The 22,018-nt window shown below is 47.6% G+C and overlaps 1 protein-coding gene across 1 annotated transcript in view; it reads right to left on the bottom strand.

Annotated features, from left to right (window-relative positions):
• CTNS (cystinosin, lysosomal cystine transporter) overlaps window positions 1-22,018 on the bottom strand; it is a 31,329-nt gene that overhangs the window by 8,896 nt on the left and 415 nt on the right. Inside the window, exons 2-4 of the mRNA XM_062175303.1 lie at window positions 20,091-20,170; window positions 14,072-14,150; window positions 12,763-12,847 (exon numbers count right to left, since the gene is read on the bottom strand). Of these exons, the coding sequence (XP_062031287.1) occupies window positions 12,763-12,847; window positions 14,072-14,150; window positions 20,091-20,151 (225 nt within the window). The 5' untranslated portion in view covers window positions 20,152-20,170. The remainder of the gene's footprint in view (window positions 1-12,762; window positions 12,848-14,071; window positions 14,151-20,090; window positions 20,171-22,018) is intronic.

Raw genomic sequence — 22,018 nt, 5'->3', positions numbered from 1 at the left:
TCTCTCTCTCACTGTCCACTCTGCCTGTCAAAAAAAAAAAAAAAAAAAAAAAAAGGAAAAAAAGATGCACTTAGAGAATATGATGATCTCTCAGATTTGAATGCAGTACAACTGGAGAGTGTTCGAGAATGGAAAATGCAGTTTAAAGCAAAATATGATTATGTGGGCAGACTCCTAAAACTAGAAGAACCATCAGCATATACAGATGAAGAAGATACCAAGGATCACAATAAACAGGACTGGACTCTGTAAACAACCAAAGTCAGGGGCCTTCAGAACGGCAACCCTTACTCCCTCTCACAGAATGTCCAGTGTCTTTGGGTTTGATTCACCTCCTGCAAAAAACATTCAACAGGTTGTGTACGAGATATATTTGAGTCTCATTATGAGGATTTGAATACTAGACATTATTTATGCTGCCAAAGCCATTGGTTGCAGTTGTTTGTAATGTCTAATGGGGCTTCCTCATCCTGAAAGGAAATGGATTTTTTTTTTTAAAACCAAGAAAGTCACAAGATTTTTTTCTCCCCTTTTTTCCCTTTTTTCTTCTCTCCTTTTTTTTTTTTTTTTAAGTTTTCAAATATATCAAAGACAACCAGACATGTATTTACTACTCAAGTGCACAAATCTCCTCAAAACACAAGGGACTCCTGTTTCGCATGCTGTGTTTATTTTAGCATTGAGGAGGGAGGAGACCGTGGCAGGGAAGGTGAGGGTTGCACATCAATTTGAGTACTTTAGGCTACTGAGAAATTGAAATGAGAATTAACAAACATTTCTGTTTGGGCTTTGTCGGGGGAGGAAAGAAAAAGAAAAGCTTCTAAGAAATCTTTGTAAATTAGGAGATGAGATTTCGAGTGGGTTTAAGTTAGTTAATTCTCCAACAGTGAGATCATTTGAAACCTGTTTATCCCATCCCTTCTCCTAAGTCAGATCAATATTAACTGTGCCTTATTTCACTTACATAGACCTGAATTATTTTTAGGGAAAGCCCCTATATGAATACAGAAGTCATTACAAGCAGCATTGAGTCTGAAGTTAGAATATTCTGTTGATTGCAAAACCTTGATATCATTCTGTGTGTAAAGAATGTAAAAGGAATACTCGGTGTTAACTGCCATGTATGTTAATACACACAAACTTAATTAGCACTGCAATGGCCAAATGCATTCCCCATGTTTTTCTCTTTTTAAAAAAATTGAAAAAAATGAATCAAGTCTTATTCCCCAACAGCTGCCTAATTTTAGGAGTCTGATCCTCACATCTCACTGGTATGGGTACCTGGGCTGGGGCTGTGGTGTCTGTGTGGCTGCGTCTGAATGTGTGGGAGAGCGCGTTGGAAGGGACTTTCTGCAGATATTGTAAATACAAGTACTGTTTTAATAAAGCATGTACAATAAACCAAAATAAAAATAAAAAACACAGACCAGAATGGATTAAAAAATAAAACCCATCTATTTGCTGCCGACAAGAGACACATCTCACCAACAAAGATACATGCATACTGAAAGTGAAAGGATGGAAAAAGATATTCTATGCTAACAGAAACCAAAAAGAGCTAGCCTAATATCAGACAAAATAGACTTTAACTCAGAAACTGTTAAAAGAGACAAAGAAGGGTGCTAAGTAATGATTAAGGGATCAATTCAACAGGAAGAAGTGACTATTATAAACATATATGCAACTAATTACAGGGCACCTGGCTATTTAAAATAAATGTTAATGAATCTAAGGGAGACACAGAATCCCATACAATAGTAATAGGGGACTTCAATACCCATCTTTGGTATAGACAGATACCAAATGGACAGCAATAGACAGATCAACCAGACAGAAAATCAGCAAGGAAATAGTTAATCGACACTATAGACCAAAAGGACCTAACAAATATGTACAGAACTTTCCATGCTACGTTCACAGATTACACATTCTTCTCAGCAGTGCACAGAATTTTCTCTAGGATTGACCACATGTTAGGCCATAAAACAAATCTCAGAAAATTCAAAAAAATCAAAATCATACCATGCATTTTCTCTGACTACAATGGTATGAAGCTAGAAATCAACAACTCAGGAATCCCCAGAACATATGAAAACACATGAAGACTGAACAACATGCTCCTGAATGAACAGTGGGTCACAGAAGAAATCAAAAAAGAAATAAGGGGACAGCACTGTATCGCAGCAGGTTAACGCCCTGGCCTGAAACACCAGCATCCCATATGGGCGCCAGGTTTGAGACTTGGCTGCTCCACGTCCGATCCAGCTCTCTGCTATGGTCTGGGAAAGCAGTAGAAGACGGCTCAAGTCCTTGGGCCCCTGCACCCGTGGGGGAGACCTGGAAGAAGCTCCTGGCTCCTGGCTTTGGATCGGCACAGCTCCAGCTGTTGCGGCCAACTGGGGAGTGAACCATCGATGGAAGACCCCTTTCTCTCTCTGCCTCTCCTCTCTGTGTAACTCTGACTTTCAAATAAACAAAATAAATCTTAAAAAAGAGAGAAAAAAATTTCTGGAAACAAATGAAGATGATAATACAACATATCAAAACTTACAGGATACAGCAAAAGCAGTGATAAGAGGAAACTTTATAGCAATTGGTGCCTACATCAAGAAACTGGAAGGGCACCAAATAAATGAGCTATCAAAGAATCTCAAGGACCTAGAAAAACAGCAAGAAACCAAACCCAAAACTAACAGGAGGAAATAGATAATTAAAATTAGAGAATAAACAAAATTAAAACAAAAAAATACAAAAGATCAGCAAAACAAAGAGCTGGTATTTTGAGAAAATAAACAAAACTGACATACCATTGGCCCAACTAACAAAAAAAAAAAAAAAAAAAAAAAGAATGGAGAAGACACAAATCAATAAAATTATAGATGAAAAAGGGAGTGTATGGCCGGCGCCGTGGCTTAACAGGCTAATCCTCTGCCTTGTGGCGCCGGCACACCAGGTTCTAGTCCCGGTTGGGGCGCCGGATTCTATCCTGGTTGCCCCTCTTCCAGGCCAGCTCTCTGCTATGGCCCAGGAAGGCAGTGGAGGATGGCCCAAGTACTTGGGTCCTGCACCCGCATGGGAGACCAGGAGAAGCACCTGGCTCCTGGCTTCGGATCAGCGAGATGCACCGGCCGCAGTGGCCATTGGAGGGTGAACCAACGGCAAAAAAGGAAGACCTTTCTCTCTGTCTCTCTCTCTATCCACTCTGCCTGTCAAAAAAAAAAAAAAAAAAGGAATGTAACAACAGACACTACAGAAATAAAAAGAATCATCAGAAATTACTACAAAGATCTGTATGCCAACAAACCAGAAACCTAGAAGAGATAGATAGATTCGTGGACACATACAATCTACCTAAATTGAGCCATGAAGACATAGAAAACCTAAAAAGACCAATAACCAAGACAGAAATTGCATCAGTCATAAATACCCTCCCAACAAAGAAAAGCCTAGGACTAGATGGCTTTACCACTAAATTCTACCAGACATTTAAAGAAGAACTAACTCCAATTCTTTTCAAGCTATTCAAAACAACTGAAAGGGAGGGAATCCTCCCAAATTTTCCATGAAGCCAGCATCATCTTAATTCCTAAACATAAAAAACATGCAACAGAAAAAGAGAATTACAGACCAATTTCCCTGATGAACACAGACACAAAAATTCTCAACAAGGTTCTAGCCAATAAAATTCAAACAACACTTCAGAAAGATCATCCACCCAGACCAAGTGGGATTTATTCCTGGTATGCAGGGATTGCTCAACATTTGCTCAACATAATGTGATACACTACATTAACAAATTGCTGAACAAAAACCAAATGATTAGATCAATAGATGCAGACAAAGCATTTAATAAAATACAATACCCTTTCATGACGAAAACTCTAAGCAAATTGGGCGTAGAAGGAACATTCCTCAATACAATCAAGGCAATTTAGGACAAACCCACGGCCAGCATCCTATGGAACTGGGGAAAGTTGGAAGCATTCCCACTGAGATCTGGAACCAGACAAGGATGCCTGCTCTCACCATTGCTATTCAATATAGTCCTGGAGGTTTTAGCCAGAGCCATTAGGCACGAAAAAGAAATCAAAGGGATACAAGTTGGAAAGGAGGAAGTCAAACTATCCCTATTTGCAGATGACAGGATTCTATATATAGTGGATCCAAAGGACTCGACTAAGAAACTATTGGAACTCATAGAAGAGTTTGGTAAAGTAGCAGGATATAAAATCAACACACAAGGCCGGCGCCGTGGCTTAACAGGCTAATCCTCCACCTTGCGGCGCCGGCACACCAGGTTCTAGTCCCGGTTGGGGTGCCGGATTCTATCCCGGTTGCCCCTCTTTCAGGCCAGCTCTCTGCTATGGCCTGGGAAGGCAGTGGAGGATGGCCCAAGTGCTTGGGCCCTGCACCCGCATGGGAGACCAGGAGAAGCACCTGGCTCTTGGCTTCGGATCAGGGAGATGCGCCGGCCACAGCGGCCATTGGAGGGTGAACCAACGGCAAAAAGGAAGACCTTTCTCTATGTCTCTCTCTCTCACTATCCACTTTGCCTGTCAAAAAAAAAAAAAAAAAAAAAAAAAAAAGTCAACACACAAAAGTCAACAGTCTTTGTATACATAGATAATGCCATGGCTGAGAAAGAGCTTCTAAGATCAATCCCATCAAAATAGCTACAAAAAAAAAAAATCACAAAAAACAAACAAAAAAACAAGTACCTTGGAATAAATTTAATCAAGGATGTTAAAGATCTCTACAATGAGAAATTAAAAACATTAAAGAAACAGAAGAGAATAAAAAAATGGAAAAATGTTCCATGTTCATGGTTTGGAAGAATCAATATCATCAAAATGTCCAAAAGCAATTTACAGATTCAATGCAATAACAATCAAAATAACAAAAACATTCTTTTCTTCGAGCCCACCCAGGAACGCCAAAAAAAAAAAAATCTCAGATATAGAAAAAATGATGTTGAAATTCATATGGAAACACAGGAGATCCTGAATAGCTAAAGCAATCTTATATAACAAAAACAAAGCTGGGGACATCACAATACCAGATTCCAAGACATACTACAGGACAGTTATAATCAAAACAGCCTGGTATTAGTATAAAAACAGATGGACAGACCAATGGAACAGAATAGAAACACCAGAAAGCAATCCATACATCTACAACCAACTTATCTTTGACAAAGGAGCTAAAATCAATCCCTGGAGCAATGAGTCTCTCCAACAATTGGTGCTGGGAAAACTGGATCTCCATGTGCAGAAGTATGAAGCAAGACCCGTACCTTATACCTTACACAAAAATCCACTCAAAATGGATTAAATACCTAAATCTATGATTCAACACCATCAAATTATTGGAGAAAATTGGGCAAACCCTAAAAGACATTGGAATGGGCAAAGAGTTCTTGGAAAAGAACCCAGAGGCACAGGCAATCAAAGCCAAAATTGACAAACGGGATTACATCAAATTGAGATGCTTCTATACTACAAAATAAACACTCAGCAAAGTGAAGAGGCAACCAACAGAATGGGAGAAATTATTTGCAAACTATGCAACTGATAAAGAATAACTAGAATTTCTAAAAAGATCAAGAAACTCAACAACAAAAAACCCAGTTACAAAATGGACAAAAGTCTTTATTATTATTATTATTCGACAGGTAGAGTTACAGGGAGAGAGAGACAGAGAGAAAGGTCTTCCTCCTGTTGGTTCACTCCCCAAATGGCTGCTACGGCTGGCGCTGTGCCAATCTGAAGCCAGGAGCCAGGTGCTTCTTCCTGGTCTCCCATGCGGGTACAGGGGCCCAAGCACTTGGGCCATCCTCCATTGCCCTCCCGGGCCACAGCAGAGAGCTGGACTGGAAAAGGGGTAACCGGGACTAGAACCTGGCGCCCATATGGGATGCCGGCACTGCAGGCAGAGGATTAACCAAGTGAGCCACAGCGCCCGCCCGTGGACAGAAGTCTTAAACAGGCATTTTTCAAAAGAGGAAATTCAAATAGCCAATAGACACATGAAAAAAATGCTTAAGATTACTAACCATAAGGGAAATGCAAATCAAAACCACAATGAGGTTTCACCTCACACCACCCCCTTCCCATTAGAATGGCTTTCATACAGAAATCAACAAACAACAAATGCTGGCATGGATGTGGGGGAAAAAGGTAGCCTAATCCACATAGTGGTAAAGCCACTATGGAGATACATCAGAAATCTGAATATAGACCTACCATATGACCCAGCCATCCCACTCCTGGGAATTTACTCAAGGGAAATGAAATCAGCATATGGAAGAGTTATCTGCACCCCCATGTTTATTGAAGCTCAATTCACAACAGCTAAGACATGGAATCACCCAAATTCCCATCAACTGAAGACTGGATAAAGAAATTATGGGATATGTACACCGTGGAATACTACACAGCAGTAAAAAAAAATCTGGTCATTTGCAACAAAATGGATGAAACTAGAAAACATCATATTTAGTTAAATAAGCCAGTCCCCAAAGGACAAACATCATATGTTCCCCTGACCTGTAATAACTAATAGAGCACCTAAAACACAATCTACAGAAGTGAAATTGGCACTTTGAGAAGTAATAACTTTGAACAGTCCTTGTGTTGATTGTTGAGCAAGTTTTTTTTTTCATGCTATTTGGTGAACTCTTAACAGAGTTAATCACATGTGTATAAAGTTAACTGAAAATAGATCTTAGTAAGAAATAAGAATGGGAATAGAAGAGGGAGGAAGAAGAGGGGTAGAAGAATGGGTGGGAAGAATCACCATCTTCCTAAAGTTGTAATTATGAAATTTATGAAGTTTGTATTTGTTAAATAAAAGGCTTTTGGGAAAAAAAAACAAAGATTCAGCTGGATACATGGCAACTTCCACTACGGTTGGGTTCCTCAATATCCATACAAGGATGTCTGCCCTGTGGCCAGCCTGTCTGCCGAATGCCAAAACAGGTGCAGGCACCAGATACTTGGCAAGGAGAATGTTCTTACCCTCATTTCTGCCCAGTGTTTATCGAAAGCTCTGCCCTGAGCATGAGTGTGTAGAAGCCTCCTGCAACACACAATCCCCCAGTTACTCCTCCTGATTCCCCTAAATCTGCCCAGTGTGGCAGGGAGGGGTGGCATCTTTACCAGGCCAAACTATCTCCCCTGTCTGCTCCCTGGGTAATACTCTGGATAGTACCCCTTACCCATACTGCAGGGACCCTGAGGACATGGCTCACTAGATTTCAGCGGCTTTTAAAAAAGATTTATTTTATTTATTTTAAAGAGTTGCAGAGAGAGGTAGAGACTGAGAGAGAGAGGTCTTCCATTGCAGGTTCACTCCCTAAATGGATAGAGCTGAAGCCAGTTTTTTCTGGGTCTCCCATATGGGTGCAGGGGCCCAAGGACTTGGGCTATCATCAGCTGCTTTCCCAAGCATATTAGCAGGGAGTTGGATCAGAAGTGGAGCAGCTGGGATTCAAACCAGTGCTCATATGGGATGCCGGCACTGTAGGCCAGGGCTTTAACCCACTGTGCCCCAGCGCCAGCCCAGTGGCTTCTTTTTTAAAAAAGATTTGTTGATTTATTTATTTGAAAGTCAGAGTTAGAGAAAGAGAGATCTTCCATCCATTGGTTCACCCCCCAAATGGCCACAACGGCCAGGGCTGGGCCAAAGCCAGGAGTCATACTTGGCGAGACTGATTTCTTCTGGATCTCTGACATGGGTCAGGGGCCCAAGCTCTTGGACCTTCTTCCACTATGTTCCCAGGTGCGTTAGAAGGGAGTTGGATCGGAAGTGGAGAAGCCGGCCAGGTCTCCAACTGGCACCCATATGGGATGCTGGCATCCCAAAGGCCAACTTACTAGCTATGCCACAATGCTGGCCCCTTGCAGTGGCTTCTTAATGAGGACCTGCAGTGTTGCTTCTTTGGTCTTAGCACCCAACATCAGAGGGTTTTGGCAGAACAATGCAAATGGTGTAGCAGCTGTGGCACACGCAGCCTGGAGGCTAGTTTTTGGTCCACGTCTTGGAAGCCGCATCTTTGTGACATGCACCACTCTTGGCTCTTTTATCTTCCTATCCACCTCATTTTTTCTTATTTCTAACAGATTTTCCTCACAATACTGTTGGTCTATTTGTAAGTGGTCACTAAATATCTTCTGGGAACAGAGAGGGAGGAAGTCAACCAGAAATCGACCCAGACAAGGCAGAAGAATGAAATGACAAAGACTGTGACCCTTTGTGGAGTACTTCCCATGTGCTGGGTACTTCCCGAGACATTTTATACCTGCAGTGGCGTTTATTCACAACGCTGTCAAATGGACATCACTAACCCTATGTCTACAAATGAGGAAACTGCACTGTGTTTGGGTGAAGGTTCTTACCACTGGCTCCCAGACCACCATACCTCAAGTTATTTTATTTATTTATTTGACAGATAGAGTTAGACAGTGAGAGAGAGAGAGAGAGACAGAAATGTCTTCCTTCCGTTGGTTCACCCCACAAATGGCTGCTACGGCTGGAGCTACACCGATCCGAAGCTAGGAGCCAGGTGCTTCCTCCTGGGTCTCCCAGTAGGTGCAGGGGCCCAAGCACTTGGGCCATCCTCCACTGCCTTCCCGGGCCACAGCAGAGAGCTAGACTGGAAGAGGAGCAACTGGGACTAGAACCCGGGGTGCTGGCGCCGCAGGCGGAGGATTAACCAAGTGAGCCATGGTGCCGGCCCCCTACCCTCAAGTTCTAACCAGTAGTTTCCACCACCACTGGCAGTAGACAGCAGGGTTGGAGCTGGCCGGAGAGGGGCCAGTGAGGCAGGCTGGTACCCATAAAGCTCATCCAAAAAATGGTTTGACTTTCACTGTTAAATCTTTTTAAAAAACTGGATTATAGGGGGTTTGGCATTTGGCATAGTGGTTAAGACGCCGCTTGGGACACCTACATCTTATATTGGAGTGCCTGGGTGCTAGTCCTAGCTATGCTCTGATTCCACCTTCCTGCTGATGTGCACCCTGGGAGGCAGCAGGTGATGGCTTGAGTATTTGAGTCCCTTGTACCCATATGGAAGACCTAGGTATAGTTCCAGGCTCCTGGCTTCAGCCTGGCCTAACTCTGGCTATTGTAGGCACTTGGGGGAGTGAACCAACAAATTGAAAATCTCTCTTTCAAATGAAATGAAAATAAGTATATAGAATTAAAAAGTTGGGTTGGTACCACAGGCTGGAAGCAGATTGCCAAAGCCTGCTGTTAGAACCAATGGCTTTCCTGCATGCTAGCCTCAGAGCCTGGGGCAGAAGCGAGATTGTAAGGAATGATGCTGTCTAGTGTGGGGTGGTGCTCACCAGGGGCGAGAGTCACCTCTCACTTGGGGGCTCCTTAGCTCCACACTGCTGCCTCCTTCCGCAAGTTTTTCAGATCACAGGTTCCTAACTCTGAGCCTGACCAGGTCTCACTGCTCCTCGCCTTCTAGGGGCACAGAGATAACTCGCAGTCCATCTCTACAGCCAGCCAGGGCCTCCCACCACGGCCTCAGCCCAGCAGCCTCTCCTCCTCCTCTGCCCCAGTTTTATTAGGGTATCACTGGTAAATAAAAGTGGTATGCATTTACAGTGGACAATGTGATACTGATATACAATACACTGAAGTGATTACAGTAAGATAATCAACATACCCACCACCCCACGTATTGATCAGTGTTTTCATGGTCGGAACATTGAAGATCAACTCTCTTAGTGATCCTCAAGTACAGTCACATGTTGCTTAGCGACAGCATATAATCTAAGAAACATGTTATTAAGCAGTTTCACTACTGCAAACAGTACAGCATGTACTGACACAAGCTAAGACAGTCACGGCGTCACTGGGAGATAGAATATTTATTTTTTTTTATTTGACAGGTAGAGTTATAGACAGTGAGAGAGAGAGAGAGAGAGAGAAAGATCTTCCTTCCATTGGTTCACTCCCCAAATGGCCGCCACAGCTGGCGCTGTGCCAATCGAAAGCCAGGTGCCAGGTGCTTCTTCCTGGTCTCCCAGTGGGTGCAGGGGCCCAAGCACTTGGGCCACCCTCCACTGTGTACTCCCGGGCCACAGCAGAGAGCTGCACTGGAAGAGGAGCAACCAGGACTAGAACCTGGTGCCCATATGGGATGCTGGCGCCACAGGCGGAGGAGTAACCCAGTGAGCCACAGCGCCGGCCTCGGGAGATAGAATCTTATGGGAACAGCACCCTATATGTGGTCCTTGTTGACTGAAATGTGACTATGCGGTACACGACTGTACACGATATGTTATTATTAATTATAGCCACCATGCTGACAATAGATCTCTGGAACTTATTCACCCTGCATTGCATTCAACTTGTTTTTTTCTTTTTTTGACAGGCAGAGTGGACAGTGAGAGAGAGAGACAGAGAGAAAGGTCTTCCTTTTCCATTGGTTCACCCCGCAATGGCCGCTGTGGCCGGTGCACCACGCTGATCCGAAGCCAGGAGCCAGGTGCTTCTCCTGCTCTCCCATGTGGGTGCAGGGCCCAAGCACTTGGGCCATCCTTCACTGCCTTTCTGGGCCACAGCAGAGAGCTGGACTGGAAGAGGGGCAACTGGGACAGAACCAGCGCCCTGACCGGGACTGGACTAGAACCTGGTGTGCTGGCGCCGCAGGCAGAGGATTAGCCTATTGAGCCGCGGCGCCGGCCTATTTTTTTCTTATTTTTTAACCTTTTGAGTTGCTTTCCCTATGGATATCTTTTAACAGTTGAAAGGCAACTGGCTCAAATCCTTGCTAAGGTGGAAATACGGAACACACAGATGGATGACTGCATAAAGCAGGAATGGGCATTTAGCCTAGTGGTTAAGATACTGCAGCCCACAGTGGAGCACTTGGGTTCACTTCCTGCTTCTGGCTTCTGACTCCAGCTTCCTGCCAAGTAGAGCCTTAGAGGCAGTGGTGATGGCTCAAGTAAGTGGTTCCTGCCACCCATGTGGGAGACCAGGAGAGCACTCACAACAGCTGTGGCCCCGGCTTGGGGACTGAACCAGCAGATGACAGTTCTCTTTGTCTGCCTCTGCACCTCTCAAACACGCAAATTAAAAAATTTAAATACATAAAGCTACAAATAATTGTCACTATCACACACCAGACAGCCTCTGGTACTGGCTTCTACAAATGATACCAGTGGTGTCTAAGAACACTGCTTCACAGGGGTCAGCATTGTGGCACAGGTACTGGCTCGAATCTCGGCTGCTTCACCTCCAATCCAGCTCCCTGCTAATGTACTTGGGAAGGCAGTGGACGACGGCTGAAGTCTTTGGGCCCCTGCACCCGTGTGGGAGACCTGGAAGAAGCTCCTAGCTTCAGCGTGGCCTTTGCAGCCATCTGGGGAGTGAACTAACAGATGGAAAACCTCTTTGGGCCAGTGCTGTGTCACAGCGGGTTAATGCCCTGGCCTGAAGCGCCAGCAACCCATATGGGTACTTGTTCGAGACCTGGCTGCTCCACTTCTGACCCAGCTCTCTGCTACGGCCTGGGAAAGCAGTAGAAGATGGCCCAAGTGCTTGGGCCCCTGCACCCGCGTGGGAGACCAGGAAGAAACTCCTGGCTCCAGATCAGTGCGGCTTAGGCCGTTGCAGCCAATTGGAGAATGAACCATCGGATGGAAGGCCTCTTTCTCTCTCTCTCTGTGTAACTCTTTCAAATAAATAAATAAATCTTTTTTTTTTAAAGGTGACTTTAAAAAAAAAGAAAACCTCTCTGTCTCTCCTCTATATATATCTTTCAAATAAATAAATAAATAAATCTTTCAAAAAACAAAGAAACCACAACTTCACAATCTTTACTGTGGACCCAAATCTTCCAGGGGTCTTGCTAACCTGTAGACTAAATCAGTAGGTCTAAGAAGCAACCTGAGATTTTGTGTTTCTAGGTTTTTAAGCAAGGCCAATGATGCTGATCCCTGATGGCTTTTCTGAGTTGCAAGGTCTTAGAAAATCATCTTGGGAACTTCCGCATTCTCAGAACTACCTCTTTCTTTTTTTAAATAACTTGAGAGACACCTCCCATCTGCTGGTTCATTTCCCAAATACCTGCAATGGGAAGGGGCTGGGTCAGGCTGCAGCTGGCAGCTGGTGGTGGGAACCCAATTACTGAAGCCAGCACTGCTGCCTCCCAGAGTCTGCATTAGCAGGAGACAGGGCTGGGAGTCAAACCTAGGTACTCAGCTTAACTACTAGGGTAAATGTCCACTCCCACTTTTTTTTTTTTAAAGATGTACTTCATTCTTTTTAATAGTTGTGTAGTATGCCGGAGTAGAAATGTTTCACAAAGTATTCACCCATTAAAGTTCATGAATACAGGCTGGCTCCAGAGTACTGCTATGACACTAGTGCAGTGGGCATCTCCATACTTATGTGCACATGTTTCTTTGGCGCAGGCTTCTAGAAGCTGAATTATTATTAACAAACAAAGTGAGTTTTAAATTTTGAAGGATACCAATATCCTACTCCTGGTCCTTAGAAGGCGGAGGAAGTTGTTTAACAGGTCTTCTCTGGTCCTCTCAGAACCACATCTGCCTCAGGTTTCTTGCTATCGCATTTTCACGGCACATAATGCTCACCTCCCAGAGGAACATGGCCAATGTCACAGACTGCCAGGCTGAGGAGCGGGCCTGGCTCGGTGACCACTCCCCCAGGCTCCCTCCTGAAACCCGCTCTTCACCTAGCAGTTTCCCCACGCACAGGTGAGGAGCTGTTACTTACTTCACCAGGCAGCTCCAGGATGGTGACATTTTTGGAACGGAAGGTGACTTCCAAAGTGATCACCAAGCTAGTATTTAACGGGTGCCTGTGGAAGACAAGAGTCTGATCACTGCTGTGAAGTGGGATGCTGAGATCTCAAGCAGCTCTCTGGATTCCACACAGGGCAGCTAGAGCTAGGAAATACTATGTGCGCATCCCCGAGCAAGCAGGGAGCTGGAATCCCCATCTCTGAGGCATTTTGTCTGAATCAGGAGATCAGAAATCCCTTCAAGGTGGGGTGAGACCTGAGGAGGCAGCAAACTGGCTGGAATGACACATGAGGCACCTAGAGGTAGACTGGGTCAGAGGTAGATGATGGGCCCTGATGGTCCCCTGCTCCAACGGGAAAGGTTTCCCAGAGCGGAGCTCTGAGCCAGGGCCTTCCCAGCAAGGCGCCAGGGGGAGCAGAGTGTGCAAGACAAGCTGCAGGTGTGTGTGGCCAGGAAGTTGGACATGCTGGCTGGTAGCAGCCCACAGGAGCATCAGATCTGGGCTTAGAGTCCGGGAGTTCGTTTATAAAGTGGTGGGATGACTTGGGAGACTTATAAGGTGTTGCTGGTGTGCAGAGATGGTGGGAACTCGGAATGGCCTGGTAGGCCTGCAAGGAGGCCTGGGAGCCAGAGCTTTGGTTTGAGATCAGCCTCCCAGGGGAGGGCAGAAGAGGGGAGAGGCGTAAATAGAAAAGGACAGGCTCTGGATCTTCATCTCAGGGCACCCTCACAGCTGGGAGGCTGGGGCAGGACAGAGCAGCCAAGGGCATAGAAGGAAGAGGCGGGCCCTACAGTCTGGACTGGAACCCTCATACTTAGAACGAGTAGATGCCAGCCAGGAACAGACCAGGGCTAAGACTGAGCATCGCACAGGTGGGAGCCATGTAATGTGGTCACATCCGCTTTTGGAAGTGGCTTCAGGAGAGCTGACCAGCAACGCAGCTCTGCGTTCCTTGCCCTTCAGGACGCCCCTAAAATATCTGGCGTCTGAAAGGAGCACTGTGAAGGGTGGCACCCACTTCTGGTCACTCAAGGGCTCTCCTCTCTTGGGGAAGAGGCTCTGCCCTTCCTCATCCCCCAAGCCAAAGAAAGGATTCAGTGTGGGTCAGATGAGGGACCTGGCCCGGCAGCCCCCTGCTGGCACCACTGCTCTTCCTCTGGCCTGTCTTAAGAGTGTGGAAGTAAGAACATCACATCTGAAATATGAACAGACCAAGCCAGGGATCAAGCTGTGGGGAGAGTCCAGTGGGCTGAGGACAGAGCTGGGCCCGAGAACTCACCCAAGGGTGATGCTGACGTCGGTCGAGCTGCCATTTTCCAGCTTCACAACGGGAGGAACAGTGAGACTGACGGTTGACTCTGGAAAGACCCCAATCAGTGATGTCAGTCACTAGGTCAGAAAGCTCAGGCCCACGAGAAAAATCTGAGATGATGGGCCTGATATCTGAACCAGGAGTTCTGAGCTCTGTTTTCTTTTATTTTTTTAAAGATTTATTTATTTGAAATTCAGAGTTACACAGAGAGAGGAGAGGCAGAGAGAGAGAGAGAGAGAGAGAGAAAGAGAGAGAGAGAGAGGTCTTCCATCTGATGGTTCACTACCCAGTTGGCCACAAAGGCTGGAGCTGTGGCAATCCAAAGCCAGGAGCTTTTTCTGGGTCTCCCAAACAGGTGCAGGGGAACAAGGACTTGGGCCATCTTCTACTGTTTTCCCAGGCCATAGCAGAGAGCTAGATCAGAAGTGGAGCAACCAGGTCTCGAACCGGCGCCCATATGGGATGCTGGGGCTTCAGGCCAGGGCATTTACCTGCTGTGCCACAGCACAGGCCCCTCTGACCTCTATTTTCCAGGCAAAGACGCAGAAGGCCTGGAGGCCACATTGTGGGCCTGGAAACCCAGGTCCTTGTTATGCTGTTTCTCCCATGTGCTGCCAAAGACAGAGACAGGGAGACACAGGCCAGAGCAAGAAACACTGGCGCTTCCTCCCACTCCTTGGTCGGTAGCTCTGGGGGTCTCTAGAGATAGTCTGGGAACCATGGAGCCCAAAAGTGATCACAAAGGAATCCAAGCTGTGCTCTGCAAAAGGTGGACTTAAACCAGTTCCTCAGATGGACAGCACAGGATCCCCTCTGTTCACGGAGCCGAAATAGCCCTGAAATAGCCCTGCCTCACAGGCTGCAGGACTATGCATGGCCTACAGGTCAGGATGCTGAATCTTGAATGGGACAGCGGAGGGCACTCACCAGGGGAAGCAAGTGCTTAACTCTGATGAAGAAGGTCTCTGCAGAGCGAGGGGTGGGCAGGGCCCAGCTCTCCCTCCATCCAGACCCCTCAAAGGCAAGAGATGAAGAGCCAAGGTTGGAAATTTTAGATGCTCGAGTTGGGACTTCCAAATGAGCTAATTCAACCTTTCCTGCCTGATTCCTCTTCTCAGTACCCCTACCTGGTAGGTGTCTTCCTGCACACTTCCAGGAAGAGTAACCTCATCTCCTCCACAGGGCTCAGCCTGCCTTGAACTTGTACTGTTGGATCTGGCTCAGATACCCGGAGCCTCTCCTGACCACACCTGAGCGGCCTTCTCCACACTAGCCCTGCACGTGGCATTGCAGACAGGGAGGGACTGCCTGCCTTGTGAGGTCCCCAGGGCAGGTGGTCCCCACCCTGGCCCTTGCAGAGACCAAGCTGCTCAGGTCCTGGGGCCACCTTTGACAACCAGGCCCCTTCTTTTTCACACCCACTGCTCTGATATCATCTGAGGCTCTGTGGGGCTTGTGTAGCTGGGCAGCTGCCTGTTAAAGTTTACCTAGAGCTGAGGATCACGCCAGATAAGCAAGTGCAAGAACAAATCACCACGCAGGGGTACTGAAAGGAAAGCCTAGCAGCCACCTTACCTCTGGGTCCCCAAGGCCAGTACTTGCTGCTTTCCAGGGGACACACTGGTGGGAGGCAGGAATCAGAAGCGGAGCTGGGACTTAAACTCAAGCACTCTGATGTGGGCGTCCCAAGCAGCATCTTTTTTTTTTTTCCCCTTGGAATTACAAACAGAGAGGCAGAGACAGAGAGACCTTCTATCCACTGTTTCACTCCCTAAATGGCCACAAGCACTGGGACTGGGCCAGGCCAAAGAAAGGAGCTTCTTCTGGGTCTCCCATGTGAGTGCTGGGGCCCAAGGACTTGGGCCATCTTCCGCTGCTTTCCCAGGCACATTAGCAGGGAGCTGGATCAGAGGTGGAGCAGCTGGGACTTGAACTCGCACTCATATGGGGTGCTGCTGTTGCAGGCAGTGGCTTAACCTGCTGTGCCACAACACTGGCCCCCTAAGTAGCATCTTAACCCCTGCACCAAACACCCACCCCTGTGAACTTTTTTTTTTTTTTTTTTTTTTTAACACGGCAAAAAGACTGACCTGGCCAGCGCTGCGGCTCAATAGGCTAATCCTCTGCCTGCGGCGCCGGCACCCCGGGCTCTAGTCCTGGTCGGGGCGCTGGATTCTGTCCCGGTTGTCCCTCTTCCAGTCCAGCTCTCTGCTGTGGCCCGGGAAGGCAGTGGAGGATGGCCCAAGTCCTTGGGCCCTGCACCCCATGGGAGACCAGGAGAAGCACCTGGCTCCTGCCATCGGAACAGCACGGTGCGCCGGCGGCAGCGCGCCTACCGCGGCGGCCATTGGAGGGTGAACCAACGGCAAAAAGGAAGACCTTTCTCTCTGTCTCTCTCTCTCTCTGTCCACTCTGCATGTCAGAAAAAACAAAAAACAAACAAACAACAACAACAACAAAAAAAAAAACAAAAAAAAACCTGACCTTTATTATTGCAGCAGAGCCCCACGAACTTCTTGGAGTTCCCTTGTACTAGACCACTTTGTAGAAGGGGCCTGAGCCAATGTGTGGATTTGGGTATCCACAGGAAGTCCTGAAGCCCAGGACACCAAGGGATGACTGCATTTGTTGGTTCTGGTTATTATCTTGCAATAACTTTTTTTCTTTTCTTTTTTTTTTTTTGACAGGCAGAGTTAGACAGTGAGAGAGAGAGACAGAAAGGTCTTCCTTCCATTGGTTCATTCCCCAAATGACCGCTACGTCCAGCACGCTGCGCCGATCCGAAGCCAGGAGCCAGGTGCTTCCTCCTGGTCTCTCATGCGGGTGCAGGGCCCAAAGACTTGGGCCATCCTCCACTGCCTTCCTGGGCCACAGCAGAGAGCTGGACTGGAAGAGGAGCAACTGTGACAGAATCCGGCACCCCAACCGGGACTAGAACCCGGGATGCCGGCGCCACAGGCGGAGGATTAGCCAAGTGAGCCGCGGCGCCGGCCATGTCTTGCAATAACTTGCAATATCTCATAATAACTGCAGGAAATTTGAACCTAAGATGGGAGGCGGTTAGGAAGTAAGGAGCATATCCTGGAAGAACACATTTTAAATTCCATCCTGGGGTAGCAGCCTCTCTATACCTTATAAGAATGACCAAAAATGAGTCACGATGGGACCATCCCAGGTTTTAGTTTTTACCTTACACTTATTGGCACCTCTCCCAGTCTGTACCCTACCCCGTGCCAGCCACTCTGCTATACTCTCCACTCTCATTTTTAATCATTACAACAGTGAGAGGTCAGCATATAAGGAAACCCAGAATTCCAGGAGGGGAGTGTCAGGTGTCTTATCCATACAGCTCAAAAAAGGTGGAGATGAGATTCAAATCCGGACCTGTGTTGTCCAGAGTCCAGGTTCTTGACTACAGATCCACTATGTCAAGAGTCCACCCACAGACATCAGAGACAAAACCCCCTGAAGGCCAATCATCTCACCTATGGTCTTTGATGATCACCTCCCACAGCAAAGAGAAGAAAGGCTCAGAATGAGGTTAGAAATCCAGTGCCATGGGGCCAGTACAATGGTGTAGGAGGTTAAACCTCTGCCTATGGTGCTGGCATCCCCTATGGGCACCAGTTCAAGTCCTGGCTGCTCCACTTCTGATCCAGCTCCCTGCTAATGGCCTGAGAAAGTGGTAGAAGATGGTCTAAGTGCTTGGGCCTGTATGTATGTACATACATGTATGTACCTGAAAGACCCAGAAGCTCCTGGCTCCTGGCTCTGGATCAGCCTAGCTCCGGCCATTGCGGCCATTTGGGGAATGAATCAGCGGATGGAAGATCTCTCTGTCTCTCCCTCTGCCTGTCTGTAATTCTGCCTCTCAAATAAATAAATAAATAGGGGCCGACACTGTGACACAGTGGGTAAAGCCACTGCCTGAAGCGTTGGCATCTTATATGGGTGCCAGTTCAAGTCCGGCTGCTCCACTTTCTTTTTTTTTTTTTTTTTTTAATTTATTTATTTGAAAGTCAGAGTTAGAGAGAGAGAGAAACAGGTCTTCTATCTGCTCGTTCACTCCGCAAGTAGCCACAAGTGTCAGAGCTGTGCCGATCCAAAGCGAGTAGCCAGAGTAGCCAGGAGCTTCTTTCGGTCTCCCATTTGGGTGCAGGGGCCCAAAGACTTGGGCCATCTTCTACTGCTTTCCCAGGCCATAGCAGAAAGTTGGATCAGAAGTGGAGCAGCCAGGACTCGAACTGGCACCCATATGGGATGCTGGCACTGCAGGTGGCAGCTTTACCCACTACGCCACAGAGCCAGTCTCTGCTCCACTTCTGATCCAGCTCTCCATGATAGCCTGGGAAATCAGCAGAATATGGTCCAAGTCCTTGGGCCCTGCATCCACGTGAGAGACCTGGAAGAGGCTCCTGGCTTCCGATCACCCCAGCTCTGGCCACTGGGGCCATGTGGGGAGTGAATCAGTGGATGGAAGCTCTCTGCCTCTCTGTAACTCTGCCTTACAAATAAATAAATAAATCTTTAAAAAATAAAAAAAAGAAATCTGATGCCAGTTACTCAGTTTTACTGCAGCTTCTACTATGACACTCAGGAAAGGAAGCCACGTGACTGAGCAGGCATCCTAGCCAGGTTCTAGCTTGGTTACTGTCTAGCTCTGTGACTTTGGGGAAGCCTCCTACCCTCTCCGGGCCTCAGCTTCCCCTCTGAGTAACTGGAGTGGTTTTAGCTGAATTTTGTGCTCTTTCCTAGGGGAACCCATTAGCAATGTGCACACACATTGCAGCCATGGTCCCAGGGAATATGACCCTGCAGGGTTAGAATGAGGTCCTGGCATCACTAGAAACACTGGGCCCCATGGCCCTAAGACCTTCGCTTTTGTGGAAACTGCTTTTTCCCAAGGTGAGACTGCCAAGTGACAGGACCGGACTGGTTAACAGACCGAGAAGGGCTGATCAGATGACCTCGCCTCAGATTCCAGGGCCCAGTGACCCTAAGGGTACAGTCTTTATTCAGGGCTCTTGCAAACTTCAGCAGGAGTGGTGCTCTTTTCCCACCTGAACTCTTCAGTCAGGCATTTCATTTGGGTTTTGACAGCAACCAAGCTAATGATCAAAATGGGCCCCACACCCCTACAGCGCTAAATAAAGCTCTCTGGGGAAGGAATTTCAGAAATGTCTAGGGCACTGGAATAATTGCTAGAATGACACAAGCCTCAAAAGCAGTCAGCCCTGCTCTTGGGAGGTGCAAACCCTGTCACCAGCCTGTGCCCTGCTCCTCAGTCCCTAAGGAGATGCAGAATCAGGAACAGGAAATCAGGTGGGGGGAAGGGTGGCCACCTGTCTGTATTCTCAGGGCTTACAACATTTTCTGTAAGGCCACAGGGCAGGGCAGGACCCACAGGAACCATTTTTCACAGATATTTATCCCATAATGCTGCAGACTCACAATTCGTCTTTGATAGTTAATAGCACAATCTGACTTGAAGAACCAACTACTGGGGCTGGCACTGTGGTGTAGGAAACTAAGCCTCTGCCTGCAGTGCTGACATCCCATACGGGTGCCAGCTCATGTCCCGGCTGCTCCTCTTCTGACCCAGCTCTCTGCTGTGGCCTGGGAAAGCAGAAGATGGCCCAAGTCCTTGGGCCCCCGCACCCACGTGGGAGGCCTAGAAGGAGCTCCTGGCTTCGGATCAGCCCAGCGCTGGCCGTGGCGGCCATTTGGGGAGTGAACTAGCATCTCTCTCTCTCTGTCTGTAGCTCCAACCCTCAAATAAATAAATAAATCTTAGCCAATCACTGGTGGAACCATCTGGCTTTTTGCGAAACTCTCGGACCCCAGACCAGACCCTGTCTCACTACAGTAATGGCCACTTGGCCTGGTGAGAGCAGGCAGACACACGTGGTCTGGATGGTACCAATTCCTTGGCAACCAACAGGACAGGCTACTCATGTGGGCCATGACGACCCAGTTCTGAACTTACCACATTTCTCCACAAGCTTCAGGGAGAAAAGGATAAAAATAATCAGCCAATTCCTTCTCATGTTCCACGGCTTCCCGGAACTAGAAGGAAAACAAACGGCATGAGACATTCCTGTTCAGGTTGAATCAGCTCCAGAGGGACAAGCCACCTGGAAGCAGGCAAGGGACAGCTCATAAAGGACCTGCCTTCACCCTCTGACCTCAGGGGCTTTGCAGCACAGTCTCAGAGACCGGGACCCTGGAGAGGACTTATCTTTGTTTGACAGAAGGGGAAACAAGTGGGTTGTGTAAAGTCCCACTCTGAGGAAGTGAACACAGGCCTGCGTTTTCCCTTCTTCAATTGCTTTCTGCAACCTAATTAACAGAGAGAACGTTGTTTTATTGGCTTGGGGGTCTCCGCCCTCCCCAAACCAGTTCCTTTTCTCACTCCACAGATGTGGAATCAGAACTGAGAAACTCAAACATGTGCCCAGCAAGTCCCCCAGCCCCAAAGGCTGAGACCCCTAGGAGGCCAGACAGACACCGAGAGCCAAGTCAACTAAACCGTTAAAGGGACAGGCATATGCTGCAGTGTTAAAGTGCCTCTTGGCACCCCTGCATCCCATATCCAAGTGCTTGAGTTGAGTTCTGGCTCTGCTTGCAATCCAGTGCCCTGCTAATGCAGACCCTGGGAGGCAGCAGACGATGGCTCACATACTTAGGTTTTTGCCATCCACGTGGGAGACACGGATTGAGCTCCTGGCTTTGGCCTGACCCAGTCCTGGCCAAATTTGGGGATATAAATCTGGGGAATAAATTAGCAGATGGAAGATCTGTCTGCTTTTCAAATAAAAAACAAACATTAAAAAACACATTGATAACTATACACAACTGACAGCTTGTGAAAGCAACAAGATAGAAACATTTCACAACAATGGCTTTGTCTCACATGCCCTTCCTCCTGTAAGTTCTAACGACCTTCCAGGCCTCCTCCAGATGTCCAGATGTCACTTGCTTTAAGCAGTCTCTCCCACTCCTCCAGTCCCCGCCCAGGAGCAGCCTGGAGTCAGGTGTGGCAGCAGCTCCTCTCTGCCAGGAATCTCAGTGAGCCCTGGGTCTCCCACCTCCAGAGGGGTAACATAGATGGGACAAGGCACGTGTGCCTAGAGACCCGTGCGTGCGCAGGCTTCCACCTGGGCTCCCGCATGTATTAGTTGTGCAGCTTTAGGAGTGTGACTTAAACTTCAATCTCCTAACGAGAAAACAGGGACGGTAGCATCTACCTCATAGCATTTAAGATTGATTGATTGATTTGATAGCCGGAGTGACAGAGATGGGGAGACAGGGAGAAATCTTCCATAGGCTGGTTCACTCCCCAGACTGCTACAACTGCCCAATCTGGGCCAGGCTGAAGCCAGAAGCTAGGAATTCTATCCTGGCCTCCCATGAGGGCAGCAGGGGCTGGAGCATTTTCGGCCATCTTCCGCTGCCTTCCCAAGCACATTACCGGGAAGCTGGATCAGCAGCCCAGTAGCCAGCACTCTGCTATGGGATGCCGGCCTTGCAAGCCGAGGTCTACCACCTGCGCCACGACACCAGTTCCCCGGCTAACACCTAAAAGAGAGGAGTTAGAAAGCCTTCTCGGCTGGGGCTAACACTGGCTCTTGAGGGAAGGGGGAAGAAATCGTGGCTACCACCATGGTTTGTGGCCTCCCAAAGGGCCACAGCACAAAAGGGAACAGAGTTTTATCAGCGGTATTAGAATTTCAGAGAGGGACAGCGGTTGACAGGGATGAAAAGGTTGAGAAACAACCGGGAAGCGGTAACAGCCGTCGCCCGGAGCATCCAGCAGGAACAAAGCGTTGGTTGTTATTTTTCCTCACTGTTATTGAGCACGGCAAGGGCCAGGTGTCCTCCCTTCCCACGGTCCGAACGCCCTGGAGGGCAGGG

The sequence above is a fragment of the Lepus europaeus genome, chromosome 18 (assembly GCF_033115175.1).
Source record: "Lepus europaeus isolate LE1 chromosome 18, mLepTim1.pri, whole genome shotgun sequence".
Classification (NCBI taxonomy): domain Eukaryota; kingdom Metazoa; phylum Chordata; class Mammalia; order Lagomorpha; family Leporidae; genus Lepus; species Lepus europaeus.
Note: the sequence above shows the minus strand (reverse complement) of the source record. Positions and strands in the feature narration are given on the sequence as shown.